At 51.0% G+C, this 25,835-nt stretch overlaps 2 protein-coding genes across 2 annotated transcripts in view; both read right to left on the minus strand.

Moving 5' to 3' along the window:
- Cacna1s (calcium voltage-gated channel subunit alpha1 S) overlaps positions 1-19,759 on the minus strand; it is a 62,641-nt gene extending 42,882 nt beyond the window's left edge. The window contains exons 1-5 of the mRNA XM_078022570.1: positions 19,479-19,759; positions 17,823-17,928; positions 3,489-3,628; positions 1,638-1,780; positions 1,324-1,476 (exon numbers count right to left, since the gene is read on the minus strand). Coding sequence (XP_077878696.1) covers positions 1,324-1,476; positions 1,638-1,780; positions 3,489-3,628; positions 17,823-17,928; positions 19,479-19,630 — 694 coding nt within the window. The 5' untranslated portion in view covers positions 19,631-19,759. The remainder of the gene's footprint in view (positions 1-1,323; positions 1,477-1,637; positions 1,781-3,488; positions 3,629-17,822; positions 17,929-19,478) is intronic.
- An 888-nt stretch (positions 19,760-20,647) lies between these two features.
- Ascl5 (achaete-scute family bHLH transcription factor 5) lies at positions 20,648-22,631 on the minus strand. Its single transcript, XM_005330403.4, has one exon. It carries the CDS (start codon positions 21,759-21,761, stop codon positions 21,156-21,158), a length of 606 nt encoding a protein of 201 aa, XP_005330460.1. The 5' UTR covers positions 21,762-22,631; the 3' UTR covers positions 20,648-21,155.
- Between the last annotated feature and the right edge of the window lie 3,204 nt (positions 22,632-25,835).

The following is a 25,835-nucleotide window of genomic DNA, read 5'->3' on the forward strand; positions in this document are numbered from 1 at the left end:
GGGAGAGGACCAGAGAGGAGCCCACTGAGAGCTTTCTTAGAGTTCGATGCCAGCATCAATCGTCCCCTTGTTGTCAAGGGATGTGAGGAGGTGGGGACCAGCCCCTGAGATGCAGCAGGTCCTGGTGTGCTATTCTGATGAGTCAGAAGCCCAAGTTTGGGGGCAGGGTTTGTCCTGATAGAGGGCACCTCTCTGTTGCCATGTTCAATTCCCCACAGGCTCCCGTGTAAGCAATGTCCAGGCCACGACCAGCCAAGGCTGAGGCTAAGTCCCAGCAAGCTGCTGCCAGTGTTGAGCAGCCAGTCACAGCACGAGAGACCAGAGACCCTCTCAGGGCATCGCCTTCCCCAAAATATTTTCAAAGGAAAAATTAAAACAAACAAACAAAAGCCTGGGGATATAGCTCAATGGTACAGGCTTCCTGGGTTCCACAAATATCAAACAAATAAGGCCCTCCAAATTCACGAAAACTATGAACTATTTTTGCAATAATGCTGAGATGTCACTGTCCCCTTCGTCTCTCATTCAACAAATGCAGAGTGGGGTTGTGCACTGAAGACTCTTGTCCAGTCAGGCATTAAAGAGTGTTGCAAAAAAAAAAAAAATGCAAAACAGTGCCACTCTTCTCACTAAATATTTTTGGTTTACAAGAATATAATTATTTTTCATAAAACTATATCATCCATATATTATCTCATTTCACAGGGTTATTCCTTTCCTTTAAAAATGAATTAACAAGTTACTATCATTTGTCTCAGTCTTCATTTCTGATGTCATGAATATCGATAGATCAAACTCACATAACTGAAAGCTCTCTGGGTCCTCCTTACTTTGTAAGAGTTTTAAGGGGTCCTGAATGAAGCCAAGAAGCTGGAGGAATGTTGGTTTCGAAAACTTTGTTCAAGGGTGACTAGGCCTCAGTGTAGGTTATGTCTGGCAACTGGACAAATGACCCCTTTGAGTCCTGAGTGTTTTCTCGAGGTCTCCTTCGGAGTCCACATTGTGGGCCCCTGCTCTGCGGAATCTCAAGGGAAAGCAAAAACTTCAGCTGCAGGGAAAGTGGAAGAGAAATCCAGGCTCATCCCAAGCCTGCACCTCAGTCCACGACTGGCCCACAAAGCCTGGAAGACGCCAGGCGTGGGGCGGGTCACTGCCTTTCACTGACGGTGGCAGAGCTGTCCTTCTTCCAACTCCTCCTGTCCAGGGGAAACCCATTTCCCAGGCCAACAGGTGTGGGAGGCAATGGCCTGCCCTGGAGTTCTTCACTAGCATTGGTGTCCCCCTACTTTGAGTCGTCCCACTCCACGGTCCCCCAGGGCTCACCCGTCCCGATGAAGTAGCAGGTCTTGTGCATCTTGCCCTTGAAGAGCTCCAGGCCGATGATGGCGTAGATGATGACCATGAAGAGGACGAGCAGGGCGATGTGGAACAGGGGGAGCATGGCCTTGAAGATGGAGTTGAGCACCACCTGCAGGCCTGCCAGGGCGGGCAGCGGGGAAGGGGAGTCACCTCCCTGCTTGGTCCCAGGACCCTCCCTCTCTATGATCCCTGGGAAGCCTCTGGGACGCCAAGGTCAAAGGGGACAGGGGAGCAGATTGGGAGAGGAGGAGGGGGTCTGCTGAGGCACCGCCACCCACTGGGCACCCCCGACACCAGCCGGAGGGGTCTGAGCACGCGGAAGGCTCTCAGGGCCTTGACGTCCAGGCCGGCGCCTTTGCTGCTCATGGGGGCCGTGTTGCTCTGGATGATGTTGACCTGCTCCAGGATCACCGTGAAGACCCTGGAACGCAGAGGACAGGGGTGGGGGTGGGGCCAGGGGTCAGGTAGGCCACCGTCCCCATGGTCTGTGTCTCATCCGTGTTCAGAGTATCTGGGGGGAGATGGCAAATGCCATCATCTACTGCTAACTGGGCATTTGTTAAGAGCTGCCTGGAGAATTCATTAAAAAGGATTCTGGGGCCAGGTTCAGACTCAGTGATCTATTCGTGATGTCTGTGTCTGCTCTTGAGGGGTGTGTGCCACGGCCCCTGCCCTGAGCCACAATCGCAGTGTCCACTGAGTACACCATGGGGGTCAGAGGGTGCTGTGCTGATCGGCACAACCCCCATGGTGACCTAGAGCAGGAAACCCCGGGGCAAGCTCTTCCCCGGGTTGTTCTTTCCTGCTCACCTCCTTCTCTCTGAGTTTACTTCAATTTCCTCTCCTTCAAGCCTCCTTTCCTATAAACCCTGACCCTGACACAGGCACCCCTGGACACACCGCATGTGAAGCCGTGACGCGCCTGTGGCATCCTGTTTGGACACGTCATTCTGCAGGCCCTTGTCTCAGCTCCCAGACAGGACAGCTCATGAGGGCCAAGGCTGATTCACAGAATTCTGTTTTCCTCCTTGTGCCGAAAGCAGCACTGGGTGGTTAGCAGATAAGCCACATGGTATTTATGGAAGCGAAGGGCAGCATAGTGGTTAAGGGTGAAGTCTATGGAGCCAAGATTTCCTTGGTTGAATCCTGGCAATGTCACCAGCTAGCTATGTGATCTTGTGCAAGTTGCTTAACTTCTCTGTGCCTTAGTTTCCTTATCTACAAAATGCGGGGGAGGTGGGTGGGAGAATTAAATAAGATGCTATATGCGAAGCACAAAAAGTGCTCAATAACTGCTGCTGTTATAATTAGGTAGTGGTTAATAAAGGTAATGTTATGAGCTGAGTATAATTCCTGTGTTGAAGCTCTAACCTCCAGTACCTCATAATAGGACTGACTTTGGAGACAGGGCCTTCAAAAAGGTGATTAAGTTAAAATGAGGTCACTAGGGTGGGCTCTAATCCAATCAACCGGTGTCCTTACAAAAGAAAATCTGGACACTCAAAGACACACCAGGGGTGCGTGTGCCCAGAAAGACTGTGTGAGGACGCAGGGAGAAGGCGGCCATCTGCAAGCCCCGAAGAGAGGCCTCAGGGGAAATCACACCTGCTGGTGCATTGACCTTGGGCTTCCAGCCTCAGAACTGTGAGAAAAGAAATCTCCATCAAGCCTCCAGCCTGAGGCACTTGTCATGGCAGCCCAAGCAAACTACTACAGGTTACGAAATGTCCCTTTTTGTGAACCTGAATGACAGGCAGATAATGCAGGTATGTGGAATCAATGGACAGGTGACAGAGGCAGACAAACATGAACCCCAGTGACTGCCGGCCGCCACGGGCCCTCACAGATGATTTCTACTGTCGAATGGTGTGAAAGAGATGAAGAGTTTACTGTGCCTAGCTGGGGAGCAGTTGGTGACCTGCTGGCAGGTGGCGGGTGGTGGGGGGCAGTCCTTTCTCTTCACCACACCTACCTACCCCTGGGCTCTGGCCTTTAGCAGAAGCCACCCCATGGCAGCAGTTGGTATGATACTGGGCTTCCACCCTATCCCCGGGGGCCAGTGGTGTCAGCGGTGGGCACAGAGTCCTTAGCCAAGGAGTGACTTCAGTCCCCCCTGAGCCAGGCCTCACCCCAGGAAGACAATGATGAAGTCCAACACATTCCAGCCGCTCCGCAGGTAGGCATCCTGGTGGAACAGGAAGCCGTAGGCGATGATCTTCATGGCAGCTTCAATGGAGAAGACGATGAGGAAGAAATACTCCAGTTTCTCCTGTGGGAGCAGAGGCGGTCATGCCTCGCCTGTCCCTCCAGCCCCTCTGGCCCCACGGGTCCTCAGCGCCCTGCCTCAGGACACTGGCTCCCTCTGCAGGGACCCCACCCCAGCCCCTCACACCACACAGCCCCACGTTGCCATCCCTCTCGCTTCTGGCAGTCTTTACTCAAAACCTGTCCCGTCACCGAGGCCCTCCCTGGCCACCAGCTGCAAGTTGAGCCGTCTCCAATGTTCCATATTTCTCTTTCTCCCTCATTGAGTCTCCTCAGCACGGTCCCTAGCTAAAATACCATATGCACCTTCTTCTCTGTTCATTCTTTCTCTCCATGAAGTGGGAAGATTCTAGTCCGTTTTTCCCCCGGTGACTCTACTTCCGAGGCCTAGAACTGGAATAATCTGGGCCAGCCCCCAAGACGAGAGTCCCCAGGTGGTTTCATTTGGGCAGCCCTCTCTCACATCCAGTGGGCGGATGGTAGGAGGAGGTGGACTTCTCAGAACTCCAGAGTTGCTCCCCATTTTTGTTCAGGGTGTCGCCCTTTAGCTCATTTTCCTGTGACTTCCCTGCTCACCCGGCCCACCTAACCTGAGCTGTCTGCAGGCAGCCATGATTAGGCAAGGTGATCCAAATGTGGGGTACTCTGTGTATGGGGGAGACCCTGCAGGTAAGAGGCTCAGGTTTCAGCTCAGATGCACCCCACAGGAGGCCATGCTGACTCTTCTGGTCTCTGTCCCTGTAGCCTGATCCTCTGGGTCACCCTAGGCTTGGCTAGGTCACCCTTCCCCTCCTCTGGGCTCGGGCAAGAGCTATTTCTAACTGAGAAAGCAGGTCCCTTCTGTCAGGGCTCCAGGCTGAAACTGCTCTCCTTGCAACCATCTGAACCCTGGTTTGGTGGCTTCTAAGAGCTTTGGTCCCCACGTCTCCCCAAAGAAGCCCCGTCTCTAAGCAGTGTCAACCTGGCCTGCTGCCTGGTCCAGGTGCAGAACTGCACAGCTCCAGGAGGTGACAGTGACAGGTGCCCCATGGAGCTGACCAGTACAGGGCTCCATGTTCCAGAGGCCAACCCCCATTCAACCCTTGAAAGCACTCTGGGGAGCAGTTCACCATGAAGGCCTAACTCATATTATGGACTCATGGTTCCTTGACCCTGGCAGAGCCAGACTGGGGAACTGGCCACTCCATTCATAACTTGAAAGATCATCCATTTCTATTTCCAGTTGGATAGATGTGGGAGGCAAGGGAAAAGATCTCTAAAATGACTCATTAATGTAGTTGTGACTGCAGAAATCTCCAAACAGGTTATTGAGAGAATTTTCCCGAAACCATAATTTCTCCTTCCAGGAAGAAGGGTAAACAGAGGCATATATGAACAGACCTGTCTCCTTGACCTACCGCTAACCCCTTCCCTTAATGTGTAACCTCACAGCTTTCTCCATCTTCCAGAAAAGATAGAATGGGGACTAGAAGGCAAATCGGTGCCATTCTGCTGAAGGGTCTGTTGCTGAAGATGGCTTGGCATCAGGCAGAGGTGCTGGGCAACCCAATTCATGCCCAGGAACTGCAAAGGGGGGTCTGGAATCCTCCCTGTTGAGAGTGGGCGGGGTCTCCTTGGAGTGGGTGACCAGTCTCTCCCTGTCTCAGGACAGGCTTCTGACAGTAAAGCACACCATGGAGGGGTGGGGGTGAGGGAGAAGAGGAAAGTCAAGTCAGCATGTAAACTTTCAGATTGCTGAAAACTCTAGGGGGACAGACAGAAGTCAGGTTGAGGGGAGGGAAAACAGGACCCAAAATAGTTTCTGTGTCCACAGGCTGGGATGCCAGCCACGGACACCGTAGTGCTGCCTACACCTGTTGCTGCCTGTCCAGCTGCTGCTTGGCTCAGAGCAAGTTTGTCGGGAGCTGTGGGCCTCAGATGGGGTCATTCGGGTTCCACAGTCCATGAGCTCCAAGGCCCAACCCTCTCCACCATCCTCCTGGCAGCCTGATTGTGAGTGTCTGGGTGACCGTGCACAGCCAGAGGAAACTGGTGTGCACACACGGCATGGCCCTTGCCCACAGGAACACAGGAGAGGGATGTGTCCATTCTGTGTCATAGGAATAATGTCATCAATGTCACACTGCCTTGGCCCCGTAGCCTCCCCAGCCTGGATTGAGCCTTGCACAAAGGAACGAAGGATGGTAATTCCACAGATATTTGTTAAGCTTGGCACTGGATGTCCTGGGCAAGGCCAGGCTGTTTCCTGAGATCAAAGTCATCAACCTTCCCAAAGTACTAGTTTCCATCTGCACCCCCCCAAGAGTCAGCCATTGGGGAGTGGGAGGGAGTAGGTCTATGGCAGACAGGTTCTCACCAACTCTATTTATTTACTCAAGTTCCTAAGACACCATGAGTTTCGGTTTCCGTTTCTGCAGAATCAAGACAATGAAAACTACCCTGAAGAATCGTCTTCAGGATTAAAGGACTCCCTGTAAGGAAGGGTCTGCTGTGGCCTGGACAAAGCATGGGCTCAGGAAGTCTTACTAGAGGCTTGGGCCCTGGAAGACATTGTCCACCTGCACTGTCCTGTTGTCCATGCTATTCTGTTTGTGTTCATAGAGCTGCTGTATGTGGTCGCAGCTGTGGGTGGCATACCAGGGCTTGGCTCTGTCTGACCTTGAACTCATCAGGTTTGACTCTGTCTGACCTTGAACTCATGCGGTTTGAAACTGAACTTCTCCCTTTGAACATGCTGTAACTCACACGTTCCTGCCTTAGCCAATGGTACCCATTTGCCCAAACCACAACCAGGGGTCTTTTTGGACTCAGGTCCTTCAGGTTTTTCAGGTCCAGGCCTTTCTACCCTGAATGCCGGCTGTGTGCATCTTGTCCCCATGGACACAGCCATAGCCCTGGCTCCTTCCCCCATCTTCAGTCATCTGCTGCCTGCCACGACTCCTCCTCCTTCTGCCCCCTCTCTGTCCTGGTCTGGCCGCTTTCTCTCCTACTGCTCAGCAATGTCTTCATGGCAGATAAACCCCCACATGCCTTCCTGAGCACACAAGGCCTTCTATGACATGGACTTCTGCTGACCTTGACCTCTCTTGACCCACCGCTGGCTTGCTGGCCACCTGCCTGTCAGGTAGAATGATTTCCAGGCCTCCCTGCTGCTCTAATATCAGTGCCTCTGTTCATTTGGGTTCTCTGCCTGGAGTGTCCCTGAGTCCTGCCCCCCAAGTGGACCTCTCATCTCTTAAGGTCCCTCAACATTGCACAGGAAGAATTGGTCCTGTGTGTCCTCGGTTTTCCCTGTGACACTGTGCAGTGTTTCCTTGTCTGCTGCTCAGCTGCAGCCTCCTGGAGATCATGGTGTCCTTATGTGTCATCTTTTTTTTTTTAATTGATTTTTTAAAAAAAATAAGTGACAGCAGAATGCATTACAATTCTTATTACACATATATAACACAATTTTTCATATCTCTCATTGTAAACACAGCATATTCACACCAATTCATGTATTCATTCATGTACTTTGGGTAATGGTGTCTATCACATTCCACCATCCTTGCTAAGCCCCTGCCTGCTCCCTTCCCCTCCCACCCTTCTGCCCTATCTAGAGTTTGTCTATTCCTCCCATGCTCCCCCTCCCTACCCCACTATAAATCAGCCTCCTTACATCAGAGAAAACATTCAGCATTTTTTTTTCTGGATTGGCTAACTTCACTTAGCATTATCTTCTCCAATGCCATCCATTTACCTTCAAATGCCATGATTTTATCCTCTTTTATTGCTGAGTAAAATTCTATTGTGTATATATGCCACAGTTTTTAAAGATTGTGCACCATGATCAAGTGGGATTGATCCCAGGGATGCAAGGTTGGTTCAAGATACGGAAATCAATAAATGTAATTCATCACATCAATAGACTCAAAGATAAGAATCATATGATCATCTCAATAGATGCAGAAAAAGCATTTGACAAAATGCAGCACCCCTTCATGTTCAAAACACTAGTAAAACTAGGAATAACAGGAACATATCTCAACATCGTAAAGGCTATCTACGCTAAGCCTCAGGCCAACATCATTCTAAATGGAGAAAAATTAAAGGCATTCCCTCTAAAAACTGGAACAAGACAGGGATGCCCTCTTTTATCACTTCTATTCAACATAGTTCTTGAAACACTGGCCAGAGCAATTAGACAGACAAAAGAAATTAAAGGGATACAGATAGAAAAAGAAGAACTTAAATTAGCACTATTTGCTGACGATATGATTCTATACCTAGAAGACTCAAAAAGCTCTGCCAGAAAACTTCTAGAGCTAGTAAATGAATTCAGCAAAGTAGCAGGATATAAAATCAACACCCATAAATCAAAGGCATTTCTGTATATCAGTGACAAATCCTCTGAGAAGGAAATGAGGAAAAACTACCTCATTTGCAATAACCTCAAAAACAAAAAAAAGATACTTGGGAATCAACCTAATGTGTCATCTTAGTTTCACTGCCCCAAGAACAGGTGAGATGGAACATTTCTTCAGTAGCAATAGTACCTGGATATGGGGCCTGGGTTTCCCAACAGAAGGTTGTTGGGGGCAGGTGAGGGGAGGACTTTTTGGAGAAAGCCCCCTGTTGAGGATTCCAATGCCCCTCTCCCAGGGTGCAAGATCTCCAGCTCAAAGGGTTTTGAGGCTTTGAGTTTTTCCCTTGCTCTTCCCTCTGCCTGGAATGCTGTTGCCTGGATATTCACATGGCTCCCTGTCTTCTTTCTTTCAGATTCTAACTTGAAAGCTTGTTAGTCAGACCCTCGAGGCCACCGCTCCTCCACGTATTGCCTTATCCTTCTTTATATTTCTTTTGAACAGTTGTCAAGACTTACAGTTTGTTTATTTATTTATTTATGTTTACTGTCTCTCTGGACCTAATATCAGGTTCGCAAGCTCAAGCTCAGGGAGTTTGCTGCATTCACTGCTCATACCTGCATCTGGAACAGGGCCCACCACATACATATTTGTGGCTGAATCAACTAGTCAGTGTCCTAGGGCCCTGGAGCCCGGGTGCAGGCTGTTGCCCAGGGCTGGTCCGCAGACTGTTGCCATCTCTCCGAGGTGAGGGAATTGAGGTATAGGCATTGAGTGAGCATTTGGAAAATTTTATGGCAATTTGGAGCAACATCCAAGCACATGGGTGAACTATAGAAAAATCTGGGTTTGTCCATCACATGGCAGGTTCCACAAGTCACAGTAGGGCCATGTATCAGTTCATGGTAGTCTGGAAGTTAAAAATAACAAACCAGGACTAGGGTGTAGCTCAGGGCTGGGTGCTTACCTAGCATGCAGAAGGCCCTGGGGTCCATCCCTACCACTTCAACAAAAACTCTAAACCCAAACGCATTCTTCCCCATAGATTGTCATCTGAAAGCTGGACTCCAGAATGTGTCATATTGCCCTGCACATAGTAGGTGCTCAAGGAATGTTTGTTAAATGAATGAATGAACTTGGAAAGTTGTGATCTCTGCCACCACATAATTCAAAGGCAGGTGCAGCCTTGGGATCTCCTTTCCCAAGAAGAGATGCTGGACCTCAGGCCAGCACCAGAGCTGAACTCCTGAGCTCAGGGGAGGACCAGGAGGTGCCTGCCTATGGACTGAGAACTCCATTTCCACTCCCTTCAAGAGCCTTCATCACCAACATCCTGCTTAAGGGACCCACCCCTCCACAAACAGCATTTAACTGGATCTCTCCAGGGCACACGTGGCTGGAGGCAGGCCACTGTGTGACCCTGGCCCACAGGCCTTGCACCTCCTCCCTGGGATGTTGAAGCCAGGTAGCCATAAAGTCCCAGACTGAAAAAAGCAGGGCACTGACCACACGTCCCTTACCCTCCCTCTGCCAGCTTTCAACTCCAAGGGTCGCCTGCCCCCGGCATGCACTGTGCTTTATGGGAAGATAGTGGAAGCCATCTGGCTCCCCTCCAAAGGGACCCGCCCAGCCCCAGACTCCTGTCTGGACCATGAAGGCAGCTGTCACCCCACCTCCTTCCCCTGTGTCTCTGCTCAAGCACTATGGCCTGGTCTGGACTCCTGTCTCCCAGGCCATCCATGTGCCCATGGAGGCTCTGAATCTACAAAGCCCACAGAAAGCACCCTAATGGGACTGGTTTAAGAGAACAGATGGCAGCATCAGGGTGGCTGTGGGAGAAGGGTCCTCTGGGCGGGTACTCTGCCACCATGTGCCTGCTCCCTACCCTGGGCCTCAAAGTCCCCTCTCTTAGAGTCCAGGCATGTGACCTGCACAGACACCTTCCTGCTAGGGCTTGGGGCTGGCGGGTGGGGCCATTAGACTCACACTGTGGTCCACTCATTGAGGCCATTTGCTTCAAGGAAGCAAAGGGGATTTGGCTGAGGGGAGGGGGTTGCTCAGGTGCTGGGTAGAGCTTCAACTGTGGGTGAAGCAGGGGCTGGCATGGTGGTCCCCACATATCTTTGCATTCCCAGGGCCTCCCAGCAGGTACTTGGGCAGGCTGGACAGGTACAACTATCAGAAGACACTTCTATGACAATCAGGACTTTCCCCTCCTGTCTTTTTCCCCTTTCTGGCTCCTTGGAGCAGACAGCAGGCTACTGGGTGGGCCTCCTTGTCTGGGGAGTGGTAGGGCCCTGACATTTGGTCTCGTGTGTCTTAAGATTAACCTCAGGGTGGGAGGTCTCAAGGAGAGAGCGCGTAGTATCCTGCAGATGTGACCAGGTGTGGGAGGAGACCTGGGGCTCCCAAGAAAGCAGGCTCCAGCCTTGCCCAGGATTCCTGACCTAAGGAGGGTGCAGGGGACCTGTGACCTGGGCACTCTGGCACTACCAGAGACCTAGGGCCTGGGCACCACCTCAGGCAGGAAGAGTGACTGCAAGCACTGACTGCTGTTGAAGGTCCCTGCATCCGGGGGGGAAACGGGTACAGGATTCAAACAGACAGGGGTTCGAGGACACAAGACATTTCTCGCACACCTCAGTGCTGGGCAGGGGATTCGACCTTGCTGAGCCTCTTTTCCTATTTTACAGATGAGGTAAGTGCCACTTAGAGGATGTGAGGTGCCCTCGGCTGTGAAGTCCCCACCCCACCCGCTGGCCTGACGGGCTGACCCCTGTGGCCACACTGTTCACTGAGTGTCCAGCACCTGGCATCTCCCTCACCCCTCAGCCTCCAGGTTTGGAAAGTGACCTGTTGAGGAATGAGGAAAGTGACTATATTTAACCCAATGAACCCAGGCCAAAGAGACGCTCCTGGAGTGGGCCTCTCTGGCCACTGGACCTCCCCAGTGGGGCCTTCATTCCTCCAGGCCCCTCAGCTTGGAGAGAGGGTCTAGATAAGGTGGGGGGCTGAGAGCCACAGGAGGGTTCTGCACTCAGGGTCAAATGGGGAGGCGGGGGAAAGCGGAGCTGTCAGGCCAGTGCTGTCTTGGGTAATTGTGATAATCACGTTCAGCCTTATTAAGGTTAGGGGGATGCTAAGTGTGTCCCAAAGGGGGAGCTGAGCCCCTGGCAAACCCTTGTTAAGCATGGTCAGTTCTCTGCATGGTGGCCCAGGCTCTGACCACCCAGTGCCCTGCAGGTCTCTGAAGTGCAAGACCAGAGCTGACATCCTCCTGAAGCCCCAGTCTCTCCAGATGGCGAGGTGGAGCCCGCCACAGGCCACAGGAGCTAGTGGGCACATTCCAGACCCTATAAAAAGACAAACGCCCTGGCTCCCGGGGCTTAGGCTCCAGCCTTGCGGAGGACGCTCAGCAGCAACCTGAAGCCCAGGAATGTCACAGAGGCCTGGAGGGCTCAGTGATGCCCTAGGGGCGGTGGCTGCTCTGGAGCTTGGGAGGGGCTGACTGGGCAGCAATCCTGAGCCCACCCACCCACACAGGCAGCAGGCAACGCCCAATTGATGGCATTAAAAAAATATTTTCCAGAACTTGGAAATAAGGCAAGAGGAGGGCACCAGATCTTCTGTGATGTCGTACTGGAACAATTTATAACGGGCCTGGCCAAGGATTATTTAAATAAGGCAGGGTTTCTCAACCTCAGCCCTAATTGACATATAATTCTGTGATGGGGGACGGGGTTGTCCTGTGCATTGCAGGATGTTTGGCAGAGTCCCTGGCTTTGACTAGATGCTAGAAGTGCACAGCCCTACCCCCTGTGTGATCTCAGACTTTGCAAAAGTCCCTTGGTGGGCAGATCCCCTCCTGCCCCCTCCCACAACACCACTGACCTGGGGGTATACCCCCCAAAGAAAATCACTCCGTGGTGACAGTTTCATGTGGTGACAGTTTCATTGCCCTGTGGGGCATTAACCGGCTGCTGGTCTAACCTGGCTACTGGGTTCCACTTTCTCCACTATCATAAAACTTCTGCTCCTCTAGTTCTCTGTAAACCAGCTTTACTCTCCTGCTCATTCCCTGATGAGTCAAATTTATCTTTGACACACGCTCCTTCTATATTTTAGTCAGAGTTACATTTTCACTTTTTGAAATTCATCCTTTGATGTAGGATTGCTTTAAGGATGGAAGAAGAGACCCCAAACAATCCATTTCCAGTGTTGTCTCAGGAGCCAGTAGCCCTCATAGTTGCTATTGCTTGGTCACACAGGTCCTCTCAGGTTGGCCAAGGCTGGCTGGAATGGTGACCCTCCCAACAGTCTCCTTTAATTCAATCAGGGGCCCTCAGAGGTGCAGAACCTCTTCAGACCTTGGGGTGCAGACAGGGGCTTTGGAGAGTTGGGACTGGGCCTGTGGGCAGGTTCTGGGCTCTAGTCTGGGCTTCCAGCTGCCTGTGGACGCATCACTTCCCTTCCTGTTGGCCACTCCCTGTGTCCATTCCATCCTCCTGCTTCTCTGACAGACAGCGTCCCCTTTGTGATTTCTTCCCCCAGCCTCCAATCTCCTGGGAGAATTCTAGGAGGGACTGTGCTAGCCACAGCACCCCACCACCACCCCAGGCCCAAGACAGGCTTCCCTCCTGGGCAAGTACAAGCAGGCCTAGAGGCTGAGGCTGGTCACTGAGTGTCCATTCCAGCCCTGGGCAGGCAGCAACTCCAACCAGGAGAAAACCCGGTTGCCTTGAATGGCAAGGACTATGCTAGGCCCCAGGGAAGCACAGAGGGTCTTCCTCCTCTCTCCTCTTCTGATGTCCAGAAAGGTAACCAAGGACAGTGTGCAGCATGTGCAGTGTCTTCACCGCCCTGAGCCTCAGTTTACCATCTCTACAAATGAGAAGAATACCATACCTTCCTCACGGACAGTAAGCATGAAAGCATTTGAACAAGGCCTACTATGATGCCAGCCCTCGACCAATCCCGGATATTGCTGTTCACGAGGATGATGGTGACTTACTGCAGAGTGGGAGGACGGACTAGGGAAGCTGTTCAGATAAACTGGATGTTTTGGAGAAGGTGAAGGATTAAAGAGAAAACAGGGACAGGTGGTGGGTGGGGTGAGGAGGACTTTTTATTTTATTTTAAATAATCCTCTGGTGTAGCTGTTGGGGGGTTATACCCTTTCCGGGACAATCTGGGCATCTCAGTGACCAGGGGCTTTCTGGATGGAAAGGCACTGAGGCTTGGCTCTGAAGCACTCTGGGACCTGCACGATGAAGTTCCTCAGGTTGAAAGATAAGGCACTACAAACTTGAAAGTCTTGACTCATCCAGAAACTTCTCTCAAGTGTACAGTGCTATCCAAATGAAGGTACCGAGGGAATAGAGAGGTTGTACAACTTGTCCAAGATTGTGCACCTCATACATGGACCCCAGAAGCATACCTCCTAGCTTGGAAGACCATTTCCTAACCACCACACAACATTGCTTTTCCAACCTGGCTGACTTCAGACACCACGTCCACCCTCCTCCCAGTGTGATGTCGTTCACTTGGTCAAGATGCCAGCACCCTGATTCTCTTCTTGCTACCCTCTCACCTACCCTACGATGTATCCTGGAACTCCTTGCCCTCCCTGGGTCTCAGTTTCCTCTTCTGTTCAGGGAAGATCTAGGCCCTTCTAACTGACATAGAGCAGTCAGTCAGAGGGGGTCTCCCAGCCCCAGGGAATCCAGGTCCACTGTCACCAAATGCTGGATGGAAGAAGAGCAGGAGAGGGACCTGGAGGGGATGTCCCTCCCACAGTCAAGCGTGCTAGCACCCCTGTCTCTGTTCACACACCTGAACTTCAGGAAGACTTCTGTGCCTGCCACCACCATCCCCACCCCTTCTCACCCTGGCTACCCTGGCATTTATCAAAGCGAGGAAACCTCTGTCATTAACTCTCCAGCCTGCAGAGCCAATGGCCCATGAGTGGACAGACACCTGCACCCCGGTGGGTCCACAGCTGAACTGGCTCTAACTGCCTTGCAAAGTGACACCACCATCTGCTCTATCATCCACCCTGAAACCCAAGTGTCACCCTTGCATGACCCCTAACCCCCTCCTACCCCCATCCCCACCCCACATGCAGTCAGTCACCAAAGCCACTAAGGTTGCTCAATGCTGTCTCTTCATTCATCTCCACCACCTCTGGGTTCAGAGTCCCAGTGGCCTCTTTGTCCCTCTTGCTGCCTCCCCATCTTACCACATTCCATGCTCCATGTGGTGGCCTCACTTTCTACATCCCACCTTGACCTCTATCTCTTGCCTCCAGCCCTTTGCCACATGGCTACCTCCACCGGGAACCCCCTTCCTGCCCGGTTCCTCCACCACACTCTCCGTCACACTCCCCAACCTTGTCCGGGCTCTGCTGCACAACTGGGGGACCCAGGGCAAATGACAATGTGGAAATCTCTTGTTCAAAGAGCAGGAAATCAGTGCTGATAAAGGCACTAAAACATAAAACATAGTCTCCACCTCTCACTCTCCACCTCTCTTTTTAGTTGCAGAAATGTTGTATGGGGCCAGCATAGACTGTCACAGGTAATGGCTTCCAGGCTCCCCACACCTGACACCTCATATCCTGTGCCCTGGCTACAGGTGAAGTAGTGCCAGGCTTTCCCCCTTAACAGGGACCTATCACCTTAACCCACAGTGGACAGGTTATGATTCCAAGGGTATCCCAGCATCCTCTCTGAGAGATGCTGGGTACTTGAATGGCAGATGGCTCAGCTTGGCAGATCTGCTCACCGAATGAGCTATGGCACAGTCACCCTAGGGTGGAGACTGTTAGATCGGTGGCAGTGACTTAGAACAAAGCAGCCCGTGTGGGTAAGGAACATCAATCAGGCGCCAGTGGAAAGGTCTGTCAATCATCAGGATCTCCTGGCTAATGCCTATCAATCAGCAGGACTCCCTGGCCAATCCTGGAGTTTAGCCAGCTCCCCTGACCAACTCCAGATGGACAAGGAACCCTAAAAATACCTTTTCCTGTCCCAAGCCCTTCCCTTCCTACTGTAAGCCCCATAAAAGTCCAGTCCGGTAAAGCTCCCTCGAGGTTTCTCCTCGGATCCTCCTCCCGTCCACTCTGCCGGTCTGATTGAATTCCACCCGGGAGTGATATCCCGATAAAGCCTCCTTTTTAAATCTGCCTCCTTTGGTTACTACCTGCCTCACCTGATCTTACAGGGACAACCATGGTTTTACCCTTCCTTAAGATACCAAAGGACCCAACCCTGATTCTCCCCTAGTTCCTGCACCCAGGTCTCTGCCAGGGGTTCAGGGGGCCAGAGCATAAGGAAGCAAGCTGAAAGTCTATCTTTGAGGCAGGGAGGTGGCAAGACGCAGGAGCACAGTGTGAGCAAGTCCCAAGCTCCCAGTGTGTGCTACTGTCTACAAGGACTTTACTTACAAAATAGAAATTCAAGGATAAACTTAATTAAAATTTTGATTGTATGTCTACAGAGCATTAAGCCTGAAGCCTGGGGCCCTCCACAGTTCACATGGCCACAAAGCTGGCCCCATTCTCATCCCTCAGGTCTCAGACTAACTGTCCCATCCTTTGGGAAGCCTCCCCAACCCCTAGTATCCAGTAGGCCATCAGAGTGTCCCCAGACCTCACATATTGCCCATTTCATTTTCACTACGTCTTTAATTGTTTTAATTGTAATTACTTGTTTAACTTATTTTGTTAATTAAGTTTTGAAGATAGAAACTATGTCTATTTGGTTCATAGTTATATCTCTAGTAGGTGCCAGGGATATTAGAGGTACTAAATGTATATTTGTAGAGTAAATGAGAAAGTTAATGCAGAATTAGGTCTCCCCTCTTAAAAGCTATGGGTCATTTTGGATAACAGGAAGTCCTCAACCTTTTTCAGATATCTACAAAGAGGCCAGCAAGATGAGAGAGAGATAAAAACCTAACCTCCCTTTCTTCTGCCCTGTCCCCTCTCATGTCCCTCTTGCTGGGTGTTGTGGAAATGAAAGAATAATTGACAAGAGGGAGTGAGGAGGCCTCAGGCAGAAGCTGGCTGTGTGATCTTGAGTATCTCCTGCTGTCTCTGGGCTTCACAATGAAGGCTAACAGCTCCAGGAGCTCTGACTTGCCAAGTGACGCCTGTGGCTCTGGAAAGGCTTCCAGGCAGCTTTCTCTCCCATGGACCTCACCACCCTGTTTCTATGAGCTGCACTCCTAACTCATGGTGTTTCAAGACAGGAGATGACATAACCATTAGGGTGCAATTTGACATTCTCTGGGGAGAGCAGAATTTCTTGCAAAAGCAGTCGACTTCTTAAGCAGCGCACATGGAACTGAGGCCCAAAAGTATGACTTCCCAAGGGGACGGTGGACCCAGAGTCCTGCTTAATTCAGACACACAGAGAACTAAGTCTACCTTGTGGAAGGACCCGGCTGCACCAAGACCTTCCCCGCCCACTGAGGTTGCACAGGCCCTGCCTCCTTTAATCCTGTTCTTCTTCCACCTTCAGGGGCTCAGTTTTTTCTACTCACAGAAAGCACATATTTAGAATCCCAGCCTCTCCCCAACTCAAGATAGGTTCCCATGGAAACCAGCAGGAGGAGAGGCAGAGAGAAACTGAGGATGCAGGCCAATGGGCCCCTCCCTCCTGTCCCCTACAGTTTCGGTGCAGAGAAACACCACGTTGAGATGGCAGCTTCCTGGGACCCAGGGCCCCACCCTTGTGAGGTGAGGCTTTACACTTTACCACCTCCAGCCCCTGAGGGTTTCTCTAGAAGTCCTCCTGCTGTCTCCACCTTGGCAACTCAGCCAGTATAGGAGCAGAGTCCAAAGTCAGAAATCTGGGTTTGAGGCCCTGCCACAAGGCTTGGATGGGGGTGACTCTGGACAAGGTACCTAAATGTTCTTAGGCTAGTTTTCTTGTCTTTTTTTAAATTTATTTTTTAAAAATATTTACTTATTTATTTTAGTCATAGTTGGATACAATAGCTTTATTTACTTATTTTTATGTAGTGCTGAGGATTGAACCCAGGGCCTCGCATGTGCTAGGTGAGGGCTCTCTACCACTGAGCCACAACCCCAGCCCATAGTTTTCTTGTCTTTTAAACAAGCCTAATAATGTTACTTACTCCACAAGAGTAATTATGAAGATTAAAAAAATGCAATAATATAAACTACTTAGCACAGAGTCAGGCAGCTGATAAACACTTAAAGAATGTGAGCCATCTTTATTATCAGCTGACTTTTGGGTAAGAAAGTGCGTCAACTTAGAGATAAGCCTCAGCGTTCACAGGCAGAAAGCAGAGTAAGGTGGGGGGAGGTAGGATGGCCTGATTCTGGAAAATTCCATCCAGCTCTAGAATTGGACAGTTCATTGTATCATTGGGAGGGGTGGAGAAACAGTGGTATTATAGAACTCTTAAAGCATGTTCTTTCTTCAAATTCTTAGGTCTAACACTCCCATTAGGCAAGCTCATGGAAGCAAATTCCTTCTGGATTATATCCAGGGCAGGGGAATTACATCCAACCTCCATGGCTCACTGGCTGACCTTATAGAGGCTCAGTTTCCACCTCTGTCAATTGGGTGTCAATCTCAGTGTGGTTGTTGTGAGGCTGTCATGAGTGTTCTCTGGGCATAGCGAGGCCCTGCTCGGTGCAGGCTGATGATGTCACAGAATCTGGGATGAGCAGTTTACCCTGCTGCCCTGCAGGGGGTGGGGAAGGCCAAGTGCATCTGCAGGATCTTGAACCACTGGTGTGACCCACCAGGACAGAGTCCTCCAGGGGGGTGTACCCTGCCTGGGACTGCAGTCTGCAGGAAAGGGGACAGAGGGCTATCTTACCAGGCCGAGGTTCAGAGTATTGTTGTCATCTTCAGGCATGGGCAGGTACACAGCCAGGGCCACACAGTTGGCAAAGATGGTGAGCAAGATGATGGTCTCGAAGGGTCTGGTGCCAGGGTTAAGGAGCGCCTGAACTAGGGTTATAATGCCAGGGGGATGGACAGGCTCCTGGGGACCCTTCCCCACTCTCCAGCCGGGTTCCCCGGAGACCTTGTTCCCTCTCATCAGGAACAGGTAACTTCCACTTAGACTCTCAGGGACTGCAGAGGCTGGTGCCCAGCTGAGGGTCACTGAGCTTTAAGGGCTAAAAAGTCTTCTGGTTGTTCCACCCTCAGTGCCCACCCCCTGCCCCAAAGTGCTGTGGCTTCTGAGATTTTTGTCCTGACAACTTGTGGGGGCTCATCCAGAGAAATGGCAAGGGAGGCTGGGGGCTGCTCTAGGTTCAGACAACGTCCCCCACAGAACAGGGGCTGGAGAGAGGGAAGACAGAGACATGCAAACCAGGGGGCACATGCTTCACCCCCCACAACCACCCCACTCTCCAGGCCATTTGCAGAGGTCTGCCTGGGCCCCTACCTATCTTGACTTTCACACCTTAGGAAGCAAGCGTGTGGGAAGAGTTAGTGAAAGAGGAGCATTGTGGGTCATTGGTGTGTGGTTCTGGGGAAGAGAGGTGGGACACAGGGCAGAGGCCTGCAAAAGAAGAAGGCTCAGAGGAAGAAGGCTGGAGAAAAGGAGGCAGCTGCCCAGTAGTCTGCTCCGACAGCAGACAGGCAGGGAGAGAGAGGCCAGGGTTGACGTGGCCGGGCAACTGTAGCTGTGGGGAGCAGGGCTGACCCCCACTCTAAATATCTACTTGGCCCCATGTCCCTCTTGCCCTTCCAGTTGTCCCTCAAGCTCCTATCTTCAGGGAACAGCTGGTGGGAGCCTACACTTCCAGGGCCCTTCAGAATATTTCAAATTCTCCTGACCCTCTCCCTAGGAATCCACTTGACCCAGGCCCCCTCCTCTCTGCAGCTTCTTCCTCCTTCCCCAAATAGTCCAGATATTTTCAGCGTTCTTCCTCCCAGAGCTCATGTAAGCAGAAAGGGACTCGAAATCCCTGTCCCTGGGGTGGTATGTCTAAGCCGAAGCAGCCAGGCTTGGAGCACCGAGAGCAGGCCTCCCTTCAAACCCATTTCTCCCTGCTTCATCCCCAGCTGGGCCTGGGCCCCAGAAGAAGCCTTCCCACAACCACTCCTGATCTTCTCTTTCCCCCTCTCATGGAGGGTTGGATTTTCTCAAGGGGGCTACTGTAGCTCCCCCTCACCTTCTTAATCCACCATGAGACAATGATTTCAAAACTCTAAGTAGCGTCCCAAGTATGGATTTGGGCATAGCTGGCACAGTCCCTATGAAACAGGCACCTCCACGGGTCGCCAATAGCCTCTCTGACTGTCATCTAGGACCTGAGTGGGAAGCCCTCCCACTCCTGCCTTCTTCTCCAGTGTGGGGGAGACCTTCCTTCCCAAGGGTGTCTCAGGTTGTTCTGTGGCAGTTTACCCCATTTCAAGTCCCCAGTCACTCTAACCCTCAAAGTTTGAGCTCTGTGACCACCACACACTCCTCCCCCACATCATGCACCCCCTTCCTACTTCTCGAGGCCTTGAAGGATACTTCCATTCCACAATGCTGATACAGGCCTTCCTCAGGGGGTTCTGGAGGGTCAGGCAGAACAAGGCCCGGGGTGGCCTGGGCAGAATCTCAGGAACAGGCTTCTTGGGCTGCTTCTTCTTCGGCCCCTCATCCTGGGGTGAAGAGGGCTCCATGGCTTCCCTGGCAAACTTGCTTTCCCTGCTCCCCCACCCCACTGCCCTCTCTTCCCTGCTTCCCTGTGTCCCCAATGCCCCCCGCCTTGGGGACTGGGCCTGGCTGAGCCTGTCCTGCTGAGCCAGCCAAGCAGGGGCGGGAGTGAGGGTGGAGGATTTCTCTCCCTGCTCCCAGCGAGTAAAATTAGCCTCCACTCAGCTCCCTGCTGCCTGGCCTGAGAACCTGAGGCCAGGCAGCTGTCATTCCTTCGAGACCAGCCAGTGACATCCCAGATTGTCTCTCAGGAGGGTAGGATGGTGAAGGGAGGAATTTATACACAGATCTGAGACGGGCAGGCCCAGTGGGAGGCAGGATGGAAGGTTTCGAGGCTGGACCAATAGAGTTTAGGGAGGGGTAGCCTGGGGCATGGAGTGTCACCCTTCAGAATGGCCTGTCATACCAAAATTAGGATTCCCCACCCCAACCCTAGGACTTCCGCACCCCAGTCCCAAGACACTGTTCTGAGAAAATGGTAGGCAGCCTAGCTCCGTGATCCTCCCCAGCATTCCACTCCCATCGCAGGACCTGCAGGGATCAGGCCAAGACCCCTTCCACCCACCTTCAACATCACCAGGCCTGCCTCTTGTCAGGGAAACATTGAACCCCTCCTCACTGGGCTAGACGTCTCCGGGACGACCTTGAATGGGCACACCTTTGGTATGGCACCCGCACGCTGTGTAGTGACCCTGGCTTTTTACCTTTCTTCCCCACTCTCTCCCACCCCTACCTGTACCAGGGTGTTTTCTCTCTGGGACTCTGGCCCCTCCTGTGCACAGTCTCTTGGCATATACTAAGATCTCTGGAAAAAGTTTATGGACTGTGAGAGCTAGCAGAAAACTCAGCCCTCCATCACAGTAAGGTCTTTGGGTTGGGTGGGCCAGTGAGAAAGGGGCATGGGGTGGGGGTGGGGGTGGGTCTAGGCAATGATCCAGGAATCACAAAAGTCAACAATGCATTTATTTAGCCTTTTGGTGCAAACACAGTGCTAATGGACCCCAGAGTTTTATAAGTCTTAGGGGGGAAATGCAGTTCTCATTCAACCTGGGGAAAACCTGAGAAGGCTACACTGAGGATTTGGGGAGGCGGGGTGATGGCCCTCCATCAAGGAAGCCAGAGAGTGCCACCCGTGGTGCACACACATCCCATCCTTCCAAGTCTGGCTGTTCCATCCAGGCTGAGTGCAAAAGCAGTCTGGCCTCCCTCCCCTCCCTCTGGGTTCCTCTCCCAAGTGGTAACCGGTCGTTAGTATCTGAGGCCATCTTGCGGAGGGTCGGGGCATGGCGCATTCAAATCGGCTCGCTTCCCGCGCACTCTCAGAGACAAGGCTACGCTGCGGTATGGACCACAGAGCCACAAGCTGGCCCCAACTAACTTTCCCAAATGCGGGCCGAGGCAGAGAGGGGGGAGGCAGGTACGAGGATGACGGCACAGCGGGTGACCTTCCCAGAATGGGATGGTGCCTGCGGAGGAGCAGCCACTGTCCGATCAATGGCTGGATTCCTCCGACTCGAGAAAGGGCGAGGAGGAGAAGCAGGAGGACTCGTTCGACTCGGGCACCAGAGAGTGGGGCGCCCGGGCCCCGCAGTCGCCGGGGCAGTCCGGCTGGAGAGCAGCTGGCCCGATGCCCGGGAGGCTGCGGGTGGAGGCTGGGGCCGCCCCGTCGGGGGCCGCGCTCAGCAGCTCCTGCAAGTACTTGATGTAGCGGATGGCGGCGCGCAGCGTCTCCACCTTGCTGAGCCGTTTCTCGGCCAGCGCGCCCGGGAGGTGGCCGCGGAGGCGCGCGTAGCCCTCGTTGACGCACTTGACGCGCTGCCGCTCGCGCTCGTTGCGCTTCTGGATGAAGGCGGGTTCGAAGGGGTAGTCATAGACCCCAAAGGCTCCGGGGAAAGACATGTAGGGGAACACTCCCGCGTAGGCGTCGTAGTAAGGTGGCTCCGCATGGCCTGGGTACAGCAGGAAGGGTACGTTACCCAAGGACTCGGCCGGGGGCAGTGGCGCCTGCCTGGGAGGGGGCACAACACCCAGTTGCATGCAGCTGGGGGGTCCCATGGGCCTCCGGTCCACCAGGGCCCTGCAGAAGTTATCGTTCATGGTGCTGCGTGGAGCTGGACCCAGAGTGATACCCTCACTGAATGGCCCCTATGTGGGGTCTGCAAGGTCCTGACACGGTAGACAAGTCACATCAGCAGCAGGAGCTCTGGAGCACCAGGATTTATTAGGTCCTCTTTTTGCCTCAAGGTGGCTTCCGGGCACTCCCTAACGCCATCCATTGCTTGGGACAAGTGTGGCCACTCCCAGAGGCTCAGAGGATATCCTTTCCCATCCAGCTTATGGTGCTGTGGATCTCCGAGGGCCCTGGCCCTTCTCCCCTGCACCCATGGGTAGGGCAGCTGAGCTGCCCGCTCTGCCTCCTTCTGCAATCCAGAATGGGCACCTTCCACTGGCCCTAGCTCCAAGCCTCCATGCCAGGGATCCCCTAGTGCTTGGTTCTTATTTTTCTTGGACTCAGGAATCTCCAGACTGTTTAGGGGCCCGAACTGTCAGAAGTGCACCGGCTCAGCAGAGGGGTCCCGGGAAACGTTTCTAAAAAGGGGAAGAGTGAAAATATCAGTTAGGAAACGTCTGCGTTAGGGACTTCTTTGTGACACACTCATCTTCAGAAGGGATTGTAGCATCATGCAGGGAAGCCACAGAGGCTTTTGCAGAGGTGGAAATCTGGGTTAAAAATCTTGTGTTTGCCCCTTAATAGTTGGGTCATGGTTTCCATATGTGGAGACATTAAAAATATCCTTCACAGAAGATTAGTAAGAAATGAGAATCAAATGAGAAAATATATATATCCTAAAATCCCTCCTACAGTGTATGACTGACAAAAATACCCAGTGACCACTTTTCAGACCATTTGCAAGATCAAATATAACAATGCCCCATAATGTTATTTCCTTTGAAGATGGGGATCAAATTTATTATTTCCTGGGCCTTACATTTAAAAGTGGCTCAGAAACTGCCTATTGAATTAGCAGTAGGAGCCCAGAAGCAATCACAAGTTACCCACAGGATATCACTCTTTGTTGAAGGAAGTGCATCTTTCATTACAACAAACTCAGGAGTCACTGGCACTTTTGAAGCCCTCTGTCCAGCAGAGACACAACCACTAATCCCTTTCTGTGTCCACTTGGGGCCAGGATTTGCCATCTCCCTCTATCCTGGGTTTCTCCTTCATGGCACTTTACAGAGGTGCCTATTCTTTCACCTCTGTGTGCCCAAAGCCTAGCCCAGCCGAAGGCAATGTAATACGTGCTGCACAAGCCTATGGAATACCCGAGAGGGGATTAGGCAGAAAGCTGGGCTCATCAGGGTGGGACTTAATTACATGTAGCCTTTCCAAGGTTTTAGAAAGCTGTTATTTCAGAAATAATTGGTCTGTGTTGGGTTTAAGTGCCACCAAGCCCATCACCTGTGGTTATCAGATCCAAGGAAGTGTCATTTTTTTTTCTAGAAGTCTCTGATCCTGTTGTCCCTTCCTGTGTGTGTCTACAGAGTCCTTATCTGTGATCTAAGCACTAATCACATCATCTTGTCTTCACAGGAATTCTCTGGTTTACTGAATGAGTGAGCCAGTGGGTGCTGCATCTCTCACAGAGTGTCATGAGGCTTTGGACAGTGGGCAAGGCTTCTCTATGAGACAGAGGGACCAATTCTCTCCCAGCTGGGGAGGCAAACTCAGTTTCTCAAGAGTCTTCTGCACCTTGTTGCCTTGTTCTTTTGCAGGCCCAAGTCTAGGACTGTCCTCCATGCTGAACAAGAACCCCAACCTCAACTCCCACACCCCCCAGAATAAACAAGGACTCAAAGCATCCTGGGGCTTGGTGCGGCTGTCCATCCCTGCAATCCCAGGGACTCAGGAGTCTGAGGCAGGAAGACTGAACGTTCAAGGCCAGCCTTGCCAACTTAGTAACATGCTTTGTCGAAATAAAAAATAAAAAAGGGCTGGCGATATAACTGAGTGGTAAAGCACCCCTGGGTTCAATCCCTAGTATGGAAAAAAAAACCCTCAAAAAACAAAAACAACCATCATAGAAACTCACATTTGCACTTGTTTTTATGTTTCTTTTTGCACTTGCTTTTAAGTGGAAGCAAATGCATGAGACATCAAGACAATTTAGTCTATCCCTCCCCCTCTCCCCATCGTTTTAAAGACACGGTTCTAGAAAATTTCTCCCAAACTGATTCTTGGCTCCACCAGAACAGTCTCCTGATACACTGCTCATTCCTGACTCACTTCTTGGCTAATGTCTCCTTGGGTTTTGGAGGCCTCTGTCCACTTTTCTGCTTTGCTCAATCTTGCCATCCAAAGGGGAGGTGCAGACCCACTCCCACCCTGAGAGCCTGGCTTTCCAGCTCTTGACGTAGGTTTTCAAAGTTGTGTGTTCTGAGACGTCACCCAGGGTGAGCACCAGGGTGGGTAGGGGCTAGGCTTTCACTTTCATGGAAAATCCTCTCTGTCCCTCAGTGCTGGGCACATAAAGGGTGCTCAAATTATTGGCTAGAAGTGCTCTTCTGTAACAACTTGTGTCCCATACTGTATGCCCTCCCATGATCCCCATCTCTTTATAGTTGATGTTATTATCAAAGTTTTATCTGATACAGGTTGGAAATTTATCTTAATGATTATTAATAAATTCAACTTACTTTTTGCTCAGGTTGAATCAATATTCATAACATTCATTTAAAATAACAGCTTACATATTCTTTATATTTTTTTTCCCTAAAACTATACAGAAAAATGATTCAGGCAAGAAACCTCACAGCAGGACTATTTCATAGCCTGTTCTGTCTTTACTGTTAGAAAGAGAAGTACAGGTAGGACACACCTGTGAGTGAATTTTGTTGTTCTCTAACATAAATCCTCTGTCCCAAAGCAGAAACTGAGCTACATGGTGTAGACCATTACCATGAAGGGGCATGATATTCATTCATTAAAGACTTACTGAGGAACTTCTAAATGCAGGGATGACTACAGGTATTGGGATAGATTATAGTAAAATAATGATAATTACTGCAATTGTTACCTATGACACTGTGCTAAGGGATGCATGTGAATCATATTTGAATTCTCACGGCGTTCTTCTGAAGTAACTGTTAACATTATTCACTTTTATAGGTGAGAAAACTGAATGCCTAGTTATCTTGAACTAGTAAATGCTAATTGACTCTATCCAGCTTCTTTTCTTCTTCTCCTGGTATTTCTCCTACTGCCTCTCATCTGATCGAAGGATCAGAAAGGCTTGCACTGACCTAAAGAAAGGATGTTATTAAATTATGATTTCTGTTGGAGGGGTGTTTGCTGCAGATTAAAATTATATTGTTGTTATGTTTTTTTCTGTTCTGGAGAGAGGTACTGAAGGACACCTTGGTCATCCTTGGGAAGGCAATATGCCTTCAAAGATGTTCTTCAATGTTGCCCGTGGAGTTCTGTTGCTGGAAAGATGACTGAGGCTAGCACCAGGAACTTAGCCCTGGGAGCCTGTTGAGGAGGTCCCTTGCCTAAGCTTAGAAAACCCAAGGAGGAGCTGTGAGCGGCAACTTTCCCATGGACTGCTTCCTACACTGGGCAGAACCAGCCGTCAACAGCGCCACAGTGTGGTGGCAAGGAAAAATGCAAGTAGCGAATGGGAGAATATTGCAGGAAGTCCCTGTTACTGCTCCCTTTAGGGGTTGAATCTCCTTCCAGATCTTTTAGAAAAATCAGAACAAGGAAGAACCCTCAAGAACCCTCATGTTTGCCAAGATGTATTAATTTTCTTCTTGAGTTTTTGAAGCAATTCTCAACACTTAAACTTTCATTATATTCAGTAAAATTTGCATAAATGTATTTAGTTATTGATTTTGAATTAAAATGAGTGCATTGTAACAGGCAACTTCCTAGGCAAAAGGGCGGTTCTTATATTCCCTATAGCAGCTTCTCCTCCACATGTTAACTATCATAGAAAGAATATAGTTGATACAGGGAATGCAATTGACTGAATTATATTATGTGCATGTCCAAATATGCAACAATGAAACCCACTAGTATGAATAATTGTAATGCACCAATAAAATGAATTTTAAAATATATTTTTAAAAAGAATGTTATGGAGTGAACCCATTGATTGCCTCAAGTAG

This window comes from Ictidomys tridecemlineatus, chromosome 10 (assembly GCF_052094955.1).
Source record: "Ictidomys tridecemlineatus isolate mIctTri1 chromosome 10, mIctTri1.hap1, whole genome shotgun sequence".
In the NCBI taxonomy this organism is placed as follows: Eukaryota; Metazoa; Chordata; class Mammalia; order Rodentia; family Sciuridae; genus Ictidomys; species Ictidomys tridecemlineatus.